We start from the raw sequence: 21,698 nt of genomic DNA, 5'->3' as shown, positions 1-21,698 counted from the left end.
CTTTTTATTTTATTTTCAAAATCATTAAGGGCAGCTGCTGCTTCGTACTGACTGAAGCAGCTTCTCTTGATAAAAGTGTCTTCTGTTTGAGTTGTAATGAAACAGTAAGACATTTTGACAGAATGTCAAAGACACTGTACTGCAGTCTAATGCCTGTCCTATCCTTGCTGAATAGTGGCTCTTTGGGTCTATGGAGATTGCATATATATATATATATATATATATATATATATATATATATATATATATATATATATATATATATATATAATGTGTGTGTAAATGTAAGGGTGTCTGTGTGCACACACACCTTCTAGCTAATGTAATCTAATCTATCACCTGCAATTTTCTTAGACCCAAAGAGTCTAAGAGTCTATGTACCAAGGATGGGACAAGTATATTTATTATAAAGTTAATTTCATGCCCTTGCAAGGTGCCAGGCTGCTATCTCTGGGGAATGGAATCTTCTATTTATCCACAGAGCAGGTGGCAGTAATGAAATGTGTGCTTTCAACCCACGAACCCTGATTCAGCCAGTCTTTCCAGAAAGCTTGGAAACCTCTTAGAATTTGGCCCAAATTCTGGGTTTAAACTCCAAACTAAGGAAGGTTGACCTGGATTGCTGTTAGATGCACACAATTCTAGTACTGCAGCTCTATACACACAACTATTGTTTTACAGTATAGTTTTGGTGTAAAAAGACTGCAATTCCTGCTAAAATAATTGAGAGTTGCACCTATTTACACAGAGCTTAACTTGGCCCAACATAGCCTGTAAACAACAAAAGAGCATGGAAAAGATGCCTACAGCTTTCCATTGGCCTATCTCCTATGTGTGCCCTTTACCTATGGATGGAGGTGGGAGAGGGTTCCTGATTGGAGCTGGGGCAATACAGGAAAGATATTTATCTGCTCAAATTCAGTAACAAATGGTGATTTAGAAGCATGCATGACTTTTTCATGGTCATTTTCTGCGAAGGCACAAGCTTTCCAAATGCTCAAAAAAAGTGAATGTTTCATGCAAATATTCAGCCTACTGGAATTGAAAATCATTTATCTGCTAGCAAAATGTGCAATTCGCACTGCTCCCTTGAGTCAGGCCTTGTCTACATACAGAAGTGGTGTCAATTTCAGTAAATCGGTTTTAAATAATCATTTTTCTGTTTTCTTAGCAGCAAGGCGCCCTAGCCATGGACCAGCACACCACTGTGCTAGGTGCTGTACAAACACAGAACAAAAAGTCCTGTCCCCCAGGAGATTACAATCAAAGTATAAAACATGAGACAACAGATAGATACAGACAGATAGATGGGGGAGCACATGGAAAAATCACTCCTTTTAGTTAAAAAGGTGCAAATTTGTTATGTAAGTATCAGAGTGATTTGTATATTCATTTGTGACATTCACCCTTGGAATGTTATGTGGAATAACAACCATATCCTGAAGAAATTTGCAAATGATTTGGGATAAATCTGATTATTTTGTGATCATCCAGCTACGGGTGGTGGCTGGGGGTGGGAGTTCAAATCCATCAGTTCAGTTATTTGTTGTAAATTATTCATTCAGCTCCTCTTAGCTCACCTTACAAAATATGGGTGGGGTTTGCACTGGTCTAACTGTGCTCCCTCTCCCATCAGTGGTAAAACTCCCATTGTTTTCAGTGGGAGCAGAGTTAGACCAATGCTGAATGTTTTTGAAAATTCCATCCTAAATATCTGACTGCATTGCCTAACTGTGTTGCTGCACTGGCCAGATGGGAAGCATCTCCAGCTCTCTGTAGATTATAAGAGTTATACACTATCCGTTTGTAAGAAAATACACACTTGTCAGTCTCCCACACCGTGCTGTGCAGCACATAGAGAACTGATCAAGAACAATCTTTCATTTCTCAGGTTTTACAATCCCGTGAAAACTGTTCCAATCCAAGTCATAACCCTCTGAGACCTGGAAGGATGAAGTCAGGGGCAGAAAAAAGGAATGCAAATGCAGTGGATAGAAAAGAAAATTGATGAGCTGGAGTCATGTAGGATCTATCTACTTATGAGGCCTCTCTTATCATCACATCTGAGCTCCTCACAATGTATTTATCCTCAGGACACTTCCAGGACCCACACATCTCTTGGGTGTGGTGCTCTGTCCCATCAAGTGGCCCTACGGCCACTTAGAAAGAGATTAGTGAGTCTGCTCTACAGCCTTAGCCAACAGCCACATGGCTTTTAGCTCATGCATTTAGCTTCCGAGGTCCCAGCTTTGATCCCACCCACCAACAACTGGGGTCTAACAGCCTTACAAAGGGAAGTGTTATTATCCCTATTTTACAAGCAGAGAGCACCAAGGGATTTGCTTAGGGTCCTATAAGAAATCTGCAGCAGAGGAGGGACTTGAACCAATGTCTCCCAAGTCCTAGCCTACTGGGCTCACCACTGGGTCACCCGTACTCTGTGGATAATGCTATAGCTCTTTTCAAAGAGTAGCCCATCAGGCTATTCACTAACCTTGTTTGGTAGCCCACTGCAGGAGCTTACTAAAGCAAAATGGGTTATTAAAAGAAGAGTAGGCCCTCCCAGGCCCTGCTGGTGTAGGGTGGTGCTCGGGCGGACAGGACCAAAGAGGTTTAACAAAATCTTGCTATCTTTGAACACAGGGTTATTCACACCATGCCGGCTTTTGAGCAGCCATAGTCAGCGAACGTCTCTCTCATATTTTCTCCTCCTTCAACAAATTCCCAGATGGATCCAGAGGAACAGAGGACTTGCTAGCCTGGCTCAGAGCCAGTTCAATATCCTGTCTCTGATGGTGGTTCACACCAGTTTCTTTGGAGGAAGGTGTAAGAACTCCAAAATGGAAAATTATGGAATAATCTCTCCATCACTTAGCAGTTGGCTTAGTCACTGAAGACAGTCTGTAATGTTTTTTTTACCATATAGCCATGGATATTCCTATTATCTACATAAATACGCAGGTCTTTGTTGACTCCTACTAAGTTCTTCCCCTCAATGATAACTTGAGGCAGAGAGTTCCACAGGCTAATTTTGGCTAGTGTCAAACAATATTTGATGAGGTTAGTTTTGATTTGCCTTTCACTCCCTTTTGTTCCTCCTTTTCCTCTCTCTCTCCCTTTTCTCCACTCGTTCCCTTTCTCCTCTCTCTTCCTCTTCACCCCCGTTTATCATCCAAGTTCAGCGTGAGATGTTCAAAACTCACCACAGCCTGTTTCCCTCCCCCTCGCAAGTAAACATTGCACCAGCATCAGAGGAGTACTTACTTTCCCTGAGGTAACTGAGGTGAGACAACAGAACTTCCGTGTTGTAAAGGGAGGTGACTCGCAGGAAATCTTCTTTGTTCATTTTGCACAGTTCCTTGCCATCCATGTTCTGGAAAAGGGATGTGTCAATCTCCATTAATCCATACTCCTTTATAGCCCACTCCAGCCACTGGCGCACGTGTTCCTGGGTCCACAAGGTGGGATCTGGCAGAAGAAGAGACAGCTGGTAATTATCGTGCCCAAAGGGACAGCCTGTCACAGGAGTGTCACACTATCAGTCAGTTAGCCCCCTAATAATACTAGCTAGAGCACATTTCATCTACACATCTCAAAGGTGGGAAAGTATAATTAACTCTGGTTTACACATAGGAAAACTGAGGTACAGGACAGCAAGGGACTCACCCCTAGTGAGATAATGAATCAATAGCAGAGCCAGGAGTAGCATCCAACTCACTTGGTTTGCATTCAGATGCACTATCTCCCGGGCCACCTTTGTAGTAGCTGATTTACTAGTCATCTCTTTGAATAAAAAGCTCATCTCTTTGAAGAGATGTCCTTGTCACACCATCAGGTGCCTTTAAGCTGCACAGCTATAGGAGGGATATGGAAGTCACCCAGCCTGTCCTGAGAGCATTACAAACTCCTAACAGATGGCCTTTTAAACTTTGAGAAAGGTGGTCATTATGGTCAGCAAAGGGAATCTAAAAAATTCTTGCCTAAACAGCTCTGTTAACCATGTATCTCTGAGTCACGTTAGCTGACTCAGCTGACAAACACAAGTTTTCAACCCCATTAGCCTTGCAAAACAAAGGAGAGTGAGCTGGATTCTATACTGTCTCATGCATTATTGTCAATTGTCAACTAAGGTCCAGTTGCAAAATTGTTATTAACGGCAACGATGGAAGAGACGGATGGCATTCAGCTGGAGATGTCAGCACCTATGTCGAGAGTTCGCTGCACCGGCAGTTACAAAAGGAAATCATCCTTTGAGTTTTAAGATGATGGGTTGGATCAGAAAGTCCCAGAGAGAATTAAGTATGCCAAGTCTTGATACCGTTTATACAGAATCATTTTCAGAGCCTATCTCCACTGTCAGATTCTTCCTGTGCTGTATTTCTCATGTTCCCTCATCTGGAAATTTGAGCCACAAATTAAGTTCTCTTGCAAAATTACTAGAATTTAGGGAGTGGTCTGTGCCCAGACTCTGGGTCCTATCACCCTGGAATTTTGGATCTGTGCCTATCTTTACATCTGGCACCTCTCTCTATGAGGGACTCTATTCAAACACTCAAGAACTTTGGCAGAGTTAGGCTATAGACTAGAACTTAATTGCATGATCACGTCTCAGCTGGCAATTCCTGCTTTTGATGAGACTGGAAGTATCTAGCATCACAATTTCCTGCCACTTCAATTTCTGATTTCTCCATCACTAGAATATCCAGAGATGTGGGGCACAAATCATGGCTGGTTGTTTAGCATATCTTGGGGGGATGGGACTGGCTGGCAGCCCATGCCACCCAAGCATCCCCTTATACAGACGGCATCATCTAGGGGCTGCATCTGCTGGGTTTCAGGGCTGCTTCATACCAGAGTGAAATGGTAATGGAAAATCACTCCAGAAAATACTAAAAATACATAGTGAGATTTACTTACCTACTTCCTAATAGCACCTGAGCTCTTTAAAACTGAATTTAACCATATAAGTTACTATCCTTCACTGTTAATTTACTTTTTGCATTTCCTCTAAGTTTAGGCAATGAAAATACTCTGATCAGCTGCACTTCTGTTTCCATCCAGTTTCTTGGCATTTTACTTTCAAGTTCTTGAAAAAGTTGGCCTTTTGGTTGTAAATATTGAAGAGGAATGTTTAGTTAGTTAGTTTTGTAAGATCCCAAGATTTAGGGCCCAGGTTGACCTGACAGAATCCCTGAAACATTTTTCTAAATCTCAGGCATGTTCATTAACAATGTTGGGAGACAATTCTGGAGAGTTCCTTTGGGTCATACATCCCCCATTCTGGCCTTTCTGGCCCTATTAAACACATCAAGCTTCAATGCCAAAAAGTCCCTGAAAAGCTGCCTTCATAGCACATTGGCTAGAGTTTATCATTGCTGTGTCAGCTCTTAGGTAACAGTATTCTTGCTTCTTTCCACTACAGTGCGCTATAAATATTAACTCCGGATTGTACTAAGCGCTTCCAAATGCACTTGGATGAATTAGGCCAAGTCTTTTCCAAATGGAGATCTGGGCCAGTGATTAACTAGCCATCTAGTTTATTCCTGATGGACAAAGGCCTGCTGTTTTCGCATGGTTCTCTTGGTTTTGATTCGTGGAGGCCTGAAAGTGACAAATCCCCACTTTCACTTTCCTCCCAAAGGAGGAGACGACATTAAACTACCTCTTCTTCTAAGGATTCTAAAATCCTTCCTTTCCATTTCATCCTCACTGCTAAGGCCTTTGTTCACCTTTATGTAATGCACAGATAGCATGGTGATGGGCTCTATAATTCTCCCTTCTCAGCTACTGCAGCCTCCTCTTCCCTCCAGTCTATGTTGATGCTGAAAACATGTCCTTTTCTGTCATTCTACTTAGGTCATTTGCCTTTCTGAGGGTAAAATTCACCCCATGCAGAGGCCTAACTAGGCTTAAACGGGACCTTGAGCACAGGGGTCAATCTTGCATTGGCTTCCCCTCTCTTACTGCATTCAGTTCAAGCATTTTGTCCTTATTCCAAATGGTAAACAAATGCATTGGAATTGTCATCTGTTCATGATCAGTTCATGAACTGAAAACAGAGCTAAATTCGACAAATACACCTCTTTCTGCCGATAAATTGGAGAGAGTTCAGAGAAGAGCCACGAGAATGCTTAAAGAATTGGGGAACATGCCTTACAGTGATAGACTCCAGTAGCTCAATCTGTTTAGCTTAACAAAGAGAAGGTTAAGGGATGACTTGATGACAGTTTATCAGTATGTGCATGGGGAACAAAAAATTGATAAGGGACTCTTCAGACTAGCAGGAAAAGGTATAACAAGATCCACAGGCTGGAAATCGAAGCTAGACAAATTCAGATTAGAAACAAGATGCAATTTTTTTTTATCAGTGAGGATAATTAACCATTGGAACAATTGACTAAAGACTCCATCACAGGCCATTTTAAAATTAAGACTGGATTTTCTCTGGTTCAAACAGGAACTAACTCAGAGAAGTCCTGTGGCCTGTGTTACACAGGAGTTCAGACTAGATTATCACAATGGTCCCTTTTCGCCTTGGAATCTATGAATCGTTTATTAGCTGCATCCTTCAGAACGTAGGGGGAATCCTGGTCCCACTGAAGTCAATGGAAGTTTTGCTAGTGACATCAATGGGGTGAGATCTTCACTCATACAGTTTCCTTCATAGGGAATTTCCTATGCTAAAGTGCTTATACACAGAGAGTTTCCAAACTTTGTAGGGGAAAGATGCCCTCACCTTCCAAGTGTAAATTCTGCAGGTTCCCCACAGCAGTGATTCCCAAATCCCTGATCATCTGAATGGATTTCATGTACCCTGTTATGTTTGGATAGGTACCATTAGACACTGTATAAGGCCACACAGCTGCTTGGGAATTTTCCAACAAATAGTTTTTTGATAGAAAATACTGAAATTTTATGATTTGTCATTGAAAATATCAAAGCAAACTATTTCATTTTTAGTCAGCTCTACAATAAAGTGCATCTGCCTACGGTGCTATGGAGGCTCATGGGAGATTTATATCAGTATTTCAGGTCCCCATTCAATTTTATGAGCTGGGCACCTTGGCCAGACTACATCACCCATGATGCACCATAGTTTGCCCTCTGACTAAGCTGTGTGGTGCATCATGGGAATCACATTGGTTCAAGACACAGAAACAAAATACTGGAGTTCCCCACAGGACGGAAAGCCTGATTTTTGCCAGGGCCACCCAGAAGATTCAGGGGGCCTGAGGCAAAGCAATTTCGGGGACCCCTTCCATAAAAAGAGTTGCAATACTATAGAATACTATATTCTTGTGGGGGCCCCTGTGGGGCCTGGGGCAAATTGCCCCACTTGTCGCCCCCTCTGGGTGGCCCTGATTTTTGCTTAGCTTTATATGGCTATTAATACAGAGAACTCAGCAGAGAACAGACAACTCTCCCACACCCTCCCTGTCAAATCAAAGACGGACAGTGGCGGAAAGAATTTAGAACACAAATATTGTGATGCCGACCGTACCTGCTGGGACAATGACTCTCCTCTCGTTGGTGGTCATGTTTGGGGGAGGGCCATTCTTTTCATCCATGTAGGTGCTGTAACTCATCGGGTTGGACTCTGTCCCTGAGCCCACTAGTTTGCTGCATTTGTTAACGCTGCAGTCTACCGGCGACTCCCTGAAACGGGAAAGGTTAGGGTTAGGGTTAGGGTGGAGTAGAAGGGGAGCAAGTTGTAGGTCAGAAACAGGGGGAGCGTCTAGAGGGTACCTTGCACTTCTATATCGCCTATCACATGACAATCCCAGGTAAACTACACACCAGAAACCTCACAGCAGGAGTGTGTTAATTATTAATCTATTAAACAGAAGGATAAACTCAGGCACATGGGGGAGCACCTCAAATTCCAGCTGACATCAGTGGCAGCTGCAGATGCTTAGCACCTTTGAAAAATCAAGCTCCAAGTGCCTTGCTCAAGATCGCATAATAAATCAGTGGCAAAATTGTGATCCCAATAGCCCGGCCTCCCAGACCTCTAGCCACTGGCCACACTGCCTACCTATGAAAGTCTTACCCTCCTCCCTTCATGTGAAGCAGTGATCTCTAGCCAATGACACATTGCATTACCCCTACTGGAGACAGCCTGCATTGCTTGATATCGCATTAGCGTCTGCAATAGACCAGATGCAACTTGGTGTTAGCAGCCCTCAGCTGGTTTGTCTCACCCGCCAGTTGTGCAGTGTCATAGCCTAGATAGTCAGCTCGTGAGAGACAAAAACTGACTGTTGTTGGTTTGGTTGGTTTTGGGCTGTTTTTTTTTACTGTATGTCGCTCCAGCATCTAGCACAGGGCTTTAATCTTTGACTAGTACCTGTAAGAACCACTGCAATATAAATAATAAGAAATAAAACACTCCCTCCCCATGTCATTATTAAAGGCCACAGACTGTCCACACTGGAAACATGGAGCTACAGAATGCTCCCAGGAAAATGTTAAAAATATGATAATGATCATTTATATTATTGCAGTGCCTAGAGATTCGGGCCTCATTGTCCTGCCCATGTAACCCACTGGCAAATGTGTGCTGCTGGTCCACTTCTGTGCTGATCCGCAGAGGATATCTGTCCATTACAGCCACTAGCTAAGAAGCCTGCACTGCAGTAGCTCATGCTGTAGATTCCCCAGTTTAATTCTTGGTGCATCAGGGATGGCAGCCACCACACATCTGCAGTAAGAGGCAGTCCCTGGTTGACGAGTTCACAATCTAAATAGAGACAAGGGAGTTGCCATCCATTTACAGATGGGGAATTGAGGCACAGTGAGATTAAGGCCCAGATTTTTAAAGGTATTTAAAAGTGCTCAGGGTTGCAGTGCCTAACTGATTTATGAACATAGGTCTCAATTTCAAAAAGAATTTAGGCACTTTGGAACCAAAATCCCACTGGCAGTCGATGGCTTTTAGGGTTGCCTAAGTCGCTGTTGAAAATGAGATTGAGGCTCCTAAAACAGCAAGGCTTTGAGCACAGCAATGCTTAAATACCTTTAGAAATCCGGGCTTAAGTGTGTGGCTGAAGCAAGGGTTGAACCTGGATCCCCGTCCAGTGACTTAACCACATGACCATCCTGCCTCTTTGCCAATAGTGCAAAGAAACAAGCAAAGAAGTGCTTTGGGAGGAAGTTACTCACTGCAGAGTAAAGAATATGCCAGTGCATTCATCCCATCCTGGGAGCTAGTTGGGAGGATTTTCCAATATAGAACAGCAAATGAGTTTGTTTCTGAATCTAATGGAGGGTGGGGGAATTACTGAAGATCAGTGATCATGGCTGGGAGATAAATACGCCACTGAGAGAGTCTAAGGCAGATGATAATTTTTTCCTCATGTCTTGCTGGGGGAATGTGGCTTGAAAATGGAAATAAGATGTTTGAGTTTAAGGTTTTACTATTTCGCCTACTGTTTTTCCAGGCAGAGAACCAAAATCCACCTTCGGAGAAGCAAACTGCTGAAGCTTTAATGTCCCATGGCAGAGCAGAGTCTGAGCAACTGCTGAGATGTCAGGCTTTTCAGAGAGTCTCAGCACTTCCCACTTGCTGCAGAAACGCTTGGTGTCAGGTGTTAAATGCTCCATGTACTGGGAGCAAGAACGGTCCTGTTTGGAGGAGACGAGGGGAAATAACAGCATCCATGCTTGAGCTTTAGGACTCAATCCTGTACAGCGCTGATGGTCTCTAGGAGGTGCCTGGCAGCCTCTACTCCCATCAGTTTCAATGGCTGTTGAGGCAGTTTCACTTCTTTCAGCAACTGGACCTTTCAGCTCAGACTTTAATGGCCAATTTGATGGGTCTGATCCAAACCCCCAGATCTTCGCACTCCCAGATCTCAGGAAGTTTCGATGTCAGGTGAAATCCTGACTCTCATTGATTTCAGCAGAGTCAGGATTTCACCCTGGGATCTACCTTACTTCTTACACTGCATCCATCACAGTGCTGTCAGGTTGGCCAGTATCCCTACAATGGACTGACCCAAACCCCAATGTTCTGTACCTCATTTCCCTTGGAAAACATTCCTCTGACTTGAGCTTTTCTCTTGCAGATAATAGGGCAACAACATATACATATATGTGTGTTCATATCTCCCTCTCCCAGATTTGCTCCTGTGAATCTCTCAGAATCCAATCCGCATTAGATATAAACACACTTACGTGCTTTTTAATAGAGTAAACCAACACTCCTACTTATGCTATATGCTCCATAGAGAATGGAGGGTTTCTTTATTCTCTCTGCAACATACCATGCACGGTAATGGTGCTGTATACCAGCATACCCATTAATAATGATGACAATGTTGTAAGATGGCTCCAAAGCATTTTCATTATGATTTTGCAACTGACAAGCACAGACCTCTTCCCCAGCCAAAAGTCCAGCACTGGGGGGCATTGTTGGTAGAAGCTGTGCATTTTCCCAAGCTGGTGTTTGGCAGGAGAACGTAAACAACCCGTATTTTGAGAAAAATGCCATGAATTCTTTAATAATTGTAAGTGGGCAGGACCTTACTTTAATCACCACTCGCTGCACAGCACCCCCGAACACCAGGCTGGACATTAGCTCAATGACCGATCCAGTGCTCCCCAACCAAATCGCATTTACAACACCTAGATTTCTCGTGACGGTCTCCCTCCAAGTATAGTCCCAGCCTGGCCTTTTCTAGGACAGGGAATTTGAAAGGATCCCAGCAGAAGGTGGTGTAGCTGCAGGCTACACAAAGAAGAATGCAGTAGAATAACTACAGTGCAGGAGAGAAGCGGGAGAGCCATTCACAGTGAATAGTTTATTCACTGATCACAGCCCCATCCTTCATTCATTAATTACCCATAAGCAGACTTAGATTTTTTTTTATCAATTTGTTCATAATTCAGAATTGTTTATGTGATTCTATTTCAGATGCTGGGTTGCTCCTCATTTGTTCCCAGAGTCTGGGGCTTCAAGTTTTCCAGTGGCTACGCAATCCAGAATGGATGTTCTGGGCTATGCCCTGAGCAGGTGTAGCTCAGCATCGGTCTGCTGAGGTCAGTGGAGCTAGGCCCATTTGTAGGACACTCACTATGGAAGGAGGGAACCCAAAGAGCACGGGGCTGTGCAGATCCCAACACCCTTCATCCCGACAGCAACGTTCGATCTCTGCTCCTTCCAAGAGGACATCGGGAGCTCAGTGTTTTGGGAAGGGTTAGGCTGGCCTCCCCAAAGCAGACAAGCAGCTAGCCTGGCATTGACAAAGAGCTACTCTGTGCAACCTCACCCAGAGCCCCAGATATGTGGAAACAAAGCAACCACTGTATCAGGGCCTCTGTCTAGGAATCACCCTGAGCTTGAGTTTGAATTAGCATAAGGGATTCCAGTGATTTCGAAAACTCACTCAGCAGGAGATTTCCACTTTTTTCTCTTCCTTTCCTCTCCCCTCTTATTTCTTCTCCCATCTCTCCTGTTCCTACTTCTTTCATCTTCTTTTTTATTCCTCTCCCCACACTATGTCCTTTTGTCTCTTCTCTCCTCTCCTCCCTGTTACTCATCTTTCCTTCTCCTTCCTCTCCTGTAGTGGCCCAGATTACTGGGACATCCTTAAATGAATGTGCTGACTTGGTATTAATGTAACTAACACTTTCACACTGAATGGGCATCTAAATATCACTTTGAATCACTTGATGATTACCTGTTCTGTTAATTCCCTCTGAAGCACCTCGCTTTGGCCACTGTCAGAAGACGGAATACTGGGCTAGATGGACCTTTGGTCTCACCCAGTATGGTTGTTCTTATGTTCCTAAACATCACTGACTGGGGCTCCCCAAATCCTGCCCTGGAGGGAATGTTTGGGATTATGTAAAAGCAGCAAAGAATCCTGTGGCACCTTATAGACTAACAGACATTTTGGAGCATGAGCTTTCGTGGATGAATACCCACTTCCTCAGATGCATGTAGTGGAAATTTCCAGGGGCAGGTATATATATGCAAGCAAGCTAGAGCTAACAAGGTTAGTTCAATCAGGGAAGATGAGGCCCTGTTCTAGCAGTTGAGGTGTGAAAACCAAGGGAGGAGAAACTGGTTTTGTAGTTGGCAAGCCATTCACAGTCTTTGTTTAATCCTGAGCTGATGGTGTCAAATTTGCAGATGAACTGAAGCTCAGCAGTTTCTCTTTGAAGTCTGGTCCTGAAGTTTTTTTGCTGCAGGATGGCCACCTTAAGGTCTGCTATAGTGTGGCCAGGGAGGTTGAAGTGTTCTCCTACAGGTTTTTGTATATTACCATTCCTAATATCTGATTTGTGTCCATTTATCCTTTTCCGTAGAGACTGTCCAGTTTGGCCGAGGTACATAGCAGAGGGGCATTGCTGGCATATGATAGTGTATATTACATTGGTGGACGTGCAGGTGAATGAACCGGTGATGGTGTGGCTGATCTGGTTAGGTCCTGTGATGGTGTCGCTGGTGTAGGTATGTGGGCAGAGTTGGCATCGAGGTTTGTTGCATGGATTGGTTCCTGAGCTAGAGTTACTATGGTGGGGTGTGCAGTTACTGGTGAAAATATGTTTCAGGTTGGCAGGTTGTCTGTGGGCGAGGACTGACCTGCCACCCAAGGCCTGTGAAAGCCTCCTACTGCAAGACAAACCCAGGAAAGAAACCAACAGGACTCCACTGGCCATCACATACAGTTCCCAGCTAAAACCCTTCCAACGCATCATCAGGGATCTACAACCCATCCTGGACAATGACCCCACACTTTCACAGGCCTTGGGTGGCAGGCCAGTCCTCGCTCACAGACAACCTGCCAACCTGACACCGTCAGCTCAAGATTAAACAAAGACTGTGAATGGCTTGCCAACTACAAAACCAGTTTCTCCTCCCTTGGTTTTCACACCTCAACTGCTAGAACAGGGCCTCATCCTCCCTGATTGAACTAGCCTTGTTAGCTCTAGCTTGCTTGCATATATATACCTGCCCCTGGAAATTTCCACTACATGCATCTGAGGAAGTGGGTATTCATCCACGAAAGCTCATGCTCCAAAACTTCTGTTAGTCTATAAGGTGCCACAGGATTCTTTGCTGCTTTTACAGATCCAGACTAACACGTCTACCCCTCTGATACTTTGGGATTATGGTCTCTTCTCCAACTGTTCAGAAGTTCTGCCTGGAATCTGAAGGGGATCTTCCCACTACATTACACTCTCCTTGCCCCCTTCTCATTCTCTTTTGGACTTGAAGACTCTCTTTATGTTTGTACAGCACCTAGCACAACAGAGCCTGGATCATAATTGGTGTGTCTGGCCACTACAGTAATGCAAATAAAATAATCAGAATACAAAGGTGTATAGAGAAGGGGCAAAGGATGAACAAGAAGGGACCAGAGAGAGAGGGAGGGAGAGTGCAGAGATGAAAGAAGAGTGATCTTAGACACAAGTGCATGAATATGACAAACCCCCCCATTCTTACCAAGAAACAGAATGATAGGAAAAGCACAAACCAATTCTCAAACACAGGCCCCATATTTAGATTGTACTAATCCTGAATGTAGTGAGTCAAATAAGCACATCTTGTTATATAATCTCCAAATTCAAGAGCCTCAAGAATATTTATTCTCATAGCACTCCTGTGCAGGACAGAAGAATTATCCTCATTCTAGGATCAAAAACTGAGTCACACCGTGATTAAGTGACTTGGCCAAAGTCACACAATGAGTCTGTGGCACAGGTAGGAATCAAATCCAAATCTCTAAAGCCCCAGAGCCCTTTTAAACACACTATGTAAACAGGCAGCTTGTGTGTTTAAATCCTCATTTGAGCTAGAGCTGGTCTGAGCTCTAATGTTTACAGCTAGAATTAGATTTGAATTTCCCTATAGTTGAAGAAGGGAAGTGAGAGCAGATACCAGCAATATTCTGGTTCTGATCCATCAGATCAGATGGCTGATTGGTCAAACCTATAAAGTTCAGATCCAAAGTTCCTTGTGATTTGGCTCTAGTGATAGAATTCAGGCCAATCTCTGGTTTATATGATGGACTGAAACACTCTAAGAAGAGGCTCACTTTTGGAAAATGGCCTACCTTGTGTGAGGGACAGTGGAAAAGGTGCATCAGGATAGATGGAAAATGGGCAATAGAAAAGAAATGGTGCAGGTTTGTGTCTTTCACACTTTTACACCACAACAATAAAGTAGTATGAAGAAACCACATGGGCACAGTGGGGTCCCAATAACAATGTTTACTGACCATACCCAACATGCAACATTACACCAAGCTGCTCTGCTAGGCTTCTAAAACAGAACACAGAGAGCGCCCCTAGATGGCTCACATACTAGTTAAAGGGAAACGATGCTATTGACATACACTTCAGCAAAGAGAAAACAGGAAAAGTGTAATAAGTTCAGGGAGTCCTTTTGTTTTACTTCGAGACAATTTTGTGGCAAAATTTATTATGCAAAAAAATGAGCTGCCTGAACCTTAATGATATTTTAATATTTCAGGAGATGTTTTCAAAGCATTGATTTGATCGTTAGCCAAGCAGTGGGAATTACACAGCTAAATTCCTCCACACACATGCACATACCAAGCAATTGGACATTTTACCCCACTTTATTTATGTGATTAAATTTATACTATTGTCATGAAATTCAGAACTCGCATGTTTGAAAGGCCACCCTCTGATCTCGGTTACAGTGATATAATTCATGATAAATCACTAAAGACAGCAGAGGTTTGGGATTTTTCTGTTATGGGTTATTATTTGTATTTAGAGCTGGTTTAAAAACCTGGGATTGTTTAGTGATAATTTTTGTGACCAAATCTTCCCATTTTTTTTCTCAATGAACTTCAAACGTTTCCATTGAAAAACAGGATGCATGTTTCATGAAAAATTTCTGCAAAACACTCATCCTGGTTTTCCTTCATTGAAATTCAACATTTCAATGAATACTTTTGTCAAAAAAAAAAACTCTCCAGAATTTTGGAAAAAATTATCCAGCTGTTTTTGTATTCTGGTAGTTTCCACAGGCCCCAGCTGAAATCAGGGTCCTTTGTGCTGTACAAATACATAGGAAGAGATCACCTCTTTACCAACTTACTTACAATCAAAACAGAACAAAGAGACAAAGAGGGGGAGAAAATAAAGATTGTCTCCCCTAGTTACAGGTGGGGGGAACCGATGCTAGAACAAGGCATGTTAGAACAATGCACAGAGTGATTTAATGGAGGGCTGGCTGGAAAACAAGAATTCTGTCTTGCAAAATAATATCAAGATTTTAAACTTATTTCGTTCTGCAGCAGAATGAAACAGAGACCTTTAGACATTTTTTTCCAGACTAGCCAGAGGTAGGGCACTTGCATGGGATGCAGGAAACCCAGATTGAAATCCCAGCTTTGAAGCAGGCAGAGGAGGCACTTGAATATGGGTTTCCCATGCCCGTACCCTAAACACTGAGCTAATGACTATTTGAGGTTTCACCAAAAAAAATTCTGTCCGGTTCTAATTAAATGATTTACACATTAAATCTGTGGAAGAACTAGAGATGGAACCCACATTTCTTGAGTGACAAGTCAATGTTTTAACCACAACTTGATCCTCCCTCCCTGATGTGTTATTTGGTCTAAGAGGCTGAAGAATGTTACATTTTCCATGTTGGCCTTTAACTGCTCCGCATTCAGACATACTAACCACTGCAGAATATGACTATGCCAGTGGAGACTTGCCAGCTATCTGCGATGGCAAACACATATTTTGTGGCTACATAAATTGCACCCAGATTTGAAAATTTAGCTTGAAACTTTCCCAAAGGATCCATTTCCCAAATCCTGCAGTGGTATTTTGAGCCTGGTGTCTCGCCAAGAATATAGGTCTTGAGCTGCCACTGATTAACTGTGCAATATATGCGATTACATGGATGCCAAATGTATGGGAAGCATCTCCAGCCCATTTGGGAATGAACTGGGAAGATATGACTTGCACTGAAAAGCTGGTTCACCTTGCAATGGTGTTTGCAGGCTAAAAGGATCACTGAGTTTGTATTATATCTGATGGGAGGACAGATCGGTAGGACAGACATGCGGAGATCCTTCCTATAAATCCCTGATCTTCAGAGACCCCCCTGCTCCCATACAACCTACAACTCATCTCCTTAAACCTCACCAGTCGGGCCTGTCTCTAGTTGCTAAGAAAAGAAAAAAAAAAAGAAAAACTGGACATGGTCACTTACCCCCATCCAGCTCCCTCCACTGTCAGGAATCATATAGCTTAATAACTCCCTAGAGAATACAAGCCATTCTCCTGTCAAGCAGCAAATGCTATTGCGTCAAGCACAGGTGAAGCACAGAATAAAGGCTGCTCTCTCTAACAAGGCAGCTGGAGTCTGGTAAGAGGGCGCACTTAAAAACAAGAGAGAAAAAGACAGCGACAGAGGGGTGGGAGGAAGGTTTTATTATTCAGTCCACAGTTCAAGTCCATCTGTATTGAGGCTAGCATTCACTGCTCATGGTATGTCAGTTTTGGCAGGCAGCTGATGGGCGGAGGAACAGGGTGACTGGAATGGCCCAACCCATGACAATGAGCTATGATGAAGACTGGGGGACAGGGCAAATCTCTCAGTTGTGAGTAGGAGGTAGGTGGTCTTCCATCTAGTAGAGGATTGGGCCTCCAATCTCCTGGGTGGATGGGAGCTCTCAGGCTAACAGGTTATCATCAGGGCAAGGTTTGGGGGTGTTTCAGTCTCGATCTCAGTGCTTCTTGCATTGGTTTAATTAGATATGCCCCAAACAATCCTTTCTGTTTCTTCAGATTGGGATGCAGTTGGCCAATTTTCGAGAAGCCCAAGGAGCCTCTGTTTCTGGGAAACTAGTGAAGCAAATCCCGTGTATAAAATAGTTTCTCTTGTTTCTCTTATTGTGTGAATAACCACACTTTTCACTTCTGGGCGCCTTTTCTGCACGTATCAAAATGCTTTATAGTCACTAACAAATCAAGCTGGGTTAATAAGGCTGTAGGATTGTCCCTATTTTACAGATAAGGAAATTGGAGCATATTGAGAGATCCCAAAGCAAGGCGGAGCCAGAAATAAAACCCAGAGTGTTTGAGTCCCAGAAAAATGCAATATAAATGCACAAAACATGTTATCTGAGTATATTTGTGCATACTATACCCACACACCACATATAAGACATATGTGGATGTTGTGCATATATTAAGCGTATATGTAGCACAGTAGCAGTGTATTTTTATTTGTTCAGTGGGCGTCCAAAATTTTGCTAAGCGCCACATCGAAAAATACAGTGGTAAAGAGGCACACCATGCCTAAGATTTGGGTACCCCATGGAGAGGCATAAAGGGGTTCTTACCCTTCCTTATGCCCCTGTGGGTCATGTAGTCCAAGTCACCATCTAAGACAACTCAGCCGTCTCAGAACCTATCAGTGAACTAATCATGAGATAAAACAGTCAAACCTTCTGTCCTGCATAATGCACATGAAGACATGTTTTTATGCCAGTTGCATTTTCCATACTGCCACTGTTTTGTTATAAGCTGTGTGAACCTTGTTACGGGTTGAGATAACACTTCATTGAGATTGATAGGTGTATACTGCATCAAAGAAATACCTGACTATTACCAATTCCTCCTCCTAACTGGGACAACCTACTAGACCCCAAATTTTTGGCCAGTCACTTGGGTCAAAAGGAGGAACAGTATATTATAAATGATATTTTAGGCTACAGTGGTAAGAGAATGCTAACCTGCTTGCATTTCCTGGATCCATTCTATTGCTTCCATTTCTCTGGGATGATGAGATTCCCCAGAACACACCTGCTATTCTATTTCTACTCTGCATTTGGGGCCCCCATTCTGTATTCATAAACATTGATGCAAAACTGGTGGGACGACCCTCCCTTCCCCTCTCCCCTCCTGCCATCAATATCAATGGAATTATATGAGGGTCAAACCAGTGTGGGATCAAACTCAAGCCTCAGCAGATCACGGACAAAGATTAGCAATAACACAAAGCTATTATTTTTTATATCCATTCTCTAAAGGCAAGACAGGTGAAATAATATCTTGTATTAGACCAACTTCTGTTGGTGGAAGGGACAAGATTTTGAGCTTCACAGAGCTCTTCCTCAGGTCTGGAGAAAAACTCTCTGAATCTTGAAACCTTGTCCTTTCCATCAACAGAAACTGGTCCAATACAAGATATTATTTCACCTACCTTGTCTCCCTCCTATCCTGGGACCAACATGGCTGCAACAACGCTGCAAGCATATATCTACTGTACACTTACAGGGCAAACCCCACATATTCTGCAGTACCAGATCTTTAGCTACCTTGCTTCTCCCCAGAGATTTAAAAGTGGTAGGCTGCAGGGCTTCCTGTTTCAAATGAAGTTCACTGTACGGCTCTTCTTAGAAACCAAGGTTTTAAATTGAAATGAGCTAAAGAAAACATTTTGATTGACACAGTTTGATTGGTTTCCCCCCCCAGATTTTCAGTTTGTAAACATTTTGTGAGATTTCAATGTTTTGTCCCAATTTGGGACAGGAAATTTTTTCAAACTCTCTCTAAAATTCTCCTGGGATGGGAAAACCACTTCCCACCCAGCTCTGACTGGACTGGCTGGAGTGTGGGCAAGGTGGAGGGGCACTTATAGTTGCTAGCCCACGCAGCTCTATAACCATCCCGGCCAGCTTCATTCCTGTGACTTTTCGATCATTATCATCATGGGGCACAGCTATTGCCCAGACTCTCTCCTTCATTGGTGGGATTTCAATGTTGTGATATTCCGCAAGACAGGGGATTTATGGCTTTTGTTCCATTGTACCTGGTGGAAAGTCACATATGACCAGAGCCTCAGTATTAAATCTTATCTGAAGGCCAGCACCTCCGATAACAGCATGGCCCCTTGAGACATTGAGTGCAGACAGAGGGGAGAGCACCACCTACTGTATTGCCAACACCAGGGCCGGCTCTACCATTTTTGCAGCCTCAAGCTTAACAAAAAACAAAAAAAAACCTCTCAAAAAGCCGCTCAGACTGCCAACCGAACTGACAAAGCCAAAGAAAAAAAGCCGCAAGGATTGCGCCACCCCAAGAATGGACGGAATGCTGCATCTTAGCATGTGCCGCCCCAGCCACTTGCTTCCTCCGCTGGCGCCTGGAGCTGGATGGCCAACTCTATCTCCGGCAGCACGGCACCCACTAGCAGAGCTGGATTCAGTCCTGGCCTACTATTGCATGACCAACTGTTCAATGCCCCCTAGCCCCTTGAGAGGCCACTGGAGTATACTGTCTACATCAGTGCCTGCAGTACGAGGTCTGTCTTTGGAGGCCCCAAATCCCAGCCCTGACAATAGCTATGGAGATGCAAGTTGCAAAATTGCAAGATCCGTACCTTGACCCCATTCAAGACCATGACAAAAGTCCCTGTAATTCCAGTGGGACCAGGATCTGCCCCTAAGTGAAGGGATGGGTTTGTATGTACACAGGTATATGGGTAACGTCTAGTAGATCATTTCTGTGAGCAAAGTTTCCTGGATATAGGAACATACCAGATGGGCAGACGCATGCCTTTCCTTACCTGGATCCATTCATATGATCATATTCCCTCTTGACATTGACCCGGACTGGCTGATTGATCCACTCCTGCTGAGGAGGTAAAGGGTTGATTTTGTGCGGCTGGCCGTAGTCGGGGTTCCCTGAAGCCGTCATGTCCGCCTTGGGGAGGTGAGCGGCAGCGCCGTACGTGGAGTCGAAGAGGGACTGGTCGTCACTCACCACTGAAAGCGCCTCCTGAAGAGAAGAAACAAGAGCCTGATGTCATGACTAAACCAGCGACTCCGCTCACATTCTCCCTTTGAGTTGGCCTGCAGCTGTGAGAGCCCCACAGCTGCCAAGCCCTGCCTGAAAATGACATCTGCCAGCATCGCAGATTGAATCCAACTCTTTGGGGTCCATTAACCCTTATGCAAAACCAGTGGGTTCTTTTTCTGGTTACTCTGTGTCTGAGCAGGGCAGCCGCTGAGGTTAACTGGGTACAGTTAACTTAGGGAGCTGGGGACAGTACTCTCCTCACTGCCTGCCTCATCCAAAGTGCATCTGACAAGGTCTGCATGCTCTTCATGTAGCTAAGTTAGCTGCGCATGTGTGAAAGCTGCCAGCTTGGCTGCCAGCTGAACTGGGGACCTTCAGAGCTAAAAGCATAAGCTGCTATAGTATAAGCTAAAGAGCCAATGCTTTTCCAGCTGCAGATCTCAAAGCTCTTAGCAAAGATGGATAAGCCTTTTCGGCCCTTAAGCATGTGCTTTACTTTAAGCATGTGCTTAAAGTTCCCTTGAAATCAAGAAGTATTTGCCCTAATAATTTTGCAAGTGGCTTCTCCTGTTGTTGTCATTATTCCTGTTTATTATTTGTGGTTCTGCAGCACCTGAGAGCCCCCGCCTGGACAAGAAATCCATTATGCCAGATACTGTGCAAACACAGAACGAAAAGACAGTCCCAGCCCCAAGTGGCTTGCCATCTAAGAACGAGACAAGAGACAGCAAACAGTTATATATATAAATGGGGGGATACAAGAAAACAATGAGGTAATACCACCAGCATGATCAGCTAGGGTGCTGAGAGTCATTGAACCAAACTGTAAACCCTGTATATGATGGAAACCACTTCAAACCAGGTTTGTATCTTCATACAGTCCCCCTTCGCCCATTGATTGTACTAATTTCAGAACACTTTGGGGATTGAAGATACCCCTAAAAAATACTTTCACAAGGACTGGTCAGAATTTTGCGAGAAATCTCCCCAGCAAGATTTGGGAATTCAGCCCTGGCCAACCCAAACCCTGGTTTGTGTTAGGGATTCAGGCAGATGCATCTGTGGATGTTGCTAGTCCATTACGTATGCTGGAAATCCCCATTCCCATCCCCTTGAGACCTTGCAAAGGCTTAATAAAACCAGTGACACTGCCAGTGTCTTTTTCTTAAAGCAAAGAGTAGGCCTTTTCACCGGCAGCGAGGATGTGGTTACAGGTCTAGTATCAGCTTTGCTGAAGCCAGGGTGTATCAGATAGGGATTCTGAAATGACAAAGGCAGGAAGTAGCCTTCACTGGGCTCCTAGGCACATCTCAACACAAAACTCTGGGGGTTTCCCTTTATGGCAGGAGGCCCTAGGTGAACCTTAAACAGATCAGTCAAAGGGGATCTCTGTTGGTGGGATTCTGCACCCTGTACCAAGTACACCTGGCAAGGGAGCTGATTGGAAAATTAATTATTTTCCCTTTGTGGACACAATCAGGAGGAAAATTTTTTTAGCAATTTTCAGCGGAAAATTTTGATTTTTCATAAAAAAAAACTGACTCTGGTTTTTGGCCAAAACCCCACAAAATGTTCACTTTGGAAGGAGAGGTTCAGTTTTCTGGCAAAAAAAATTGTAAATTCGAGGCAAGCAGACACTTCCCATGAAAATTTCCATTTGGTTAGAAACTCAATTTTCTGTTGAAAAAAACATCGTGATGCAAAATGTGTGCCCAGCCCTATTTGTCAGGCTAAGGAAAGGTCCCGTTGAGCTCAGCTCGGGCATGGACTGATACGTTGGTTTGGGTAGGACTAAGTACACATTTCCTGCCATCGTAGATAATACCGGCTGGGGAGATTTGTTTCCTAAGTGTAGCACATTCTGTGAATAAAGAAACGACTCTCCTGTACAGAGA

The 21,698-nt window shown here is 43.8% G+C and overlaps 1 protein-coding gene across 3 annotated transcripts in view; it reads right to left on the bottom strand.

The window, feature by feature from the left end:
* FLI1 (Fli-1 proto-oncogene, ETS transcription factor) overlaps positions 1-21,698 on the bottom strand; it is a 115,320-nt gene that overhangs the window by 34,235 nt on the left and 59,387 nt on the right. For all 3 annotated transcript variants that reach the window (XM_050921672.1, XM_050921673.1, XM_050921674.1), the window contains 3 exons: positions 19,571-19,782; positions 7,502-7,656; positions 3,265-3,468 (listed from right to left, as the gene is read on the bottom strand). In XM_050921672.1, coding sequence (XP_050777629.1) covers positions 3,265-3,468; positions 7,502-7,656; positions 19,571-19,782 — 571 coding nt within the window. The remainder of the gene's footprint in view (positions 1-3,264; positions 3,469-7,501; positions 7,657-19,570; positions 19,783-21,698) is intronic.

The sequence above is a fragment of the Gopherus flavomarginatus genome, chromosome 13 (assembly GCF_025201925.1).
Source record: "Gopherus flavomarginatus isolate rGopFla2 chromosome 13, rGopFla2.mat.asm, whole genome shotgun sequence".
Classification (NCBI taxonomy): Eukaryota; Metazoa; Chordata; order Testudines; family Testudinidae; genus Gopherus; species Gopherus flavomarginatus.
This window is presented reverse-complemented; position numbering and strand designations above follow the sequence as displayed.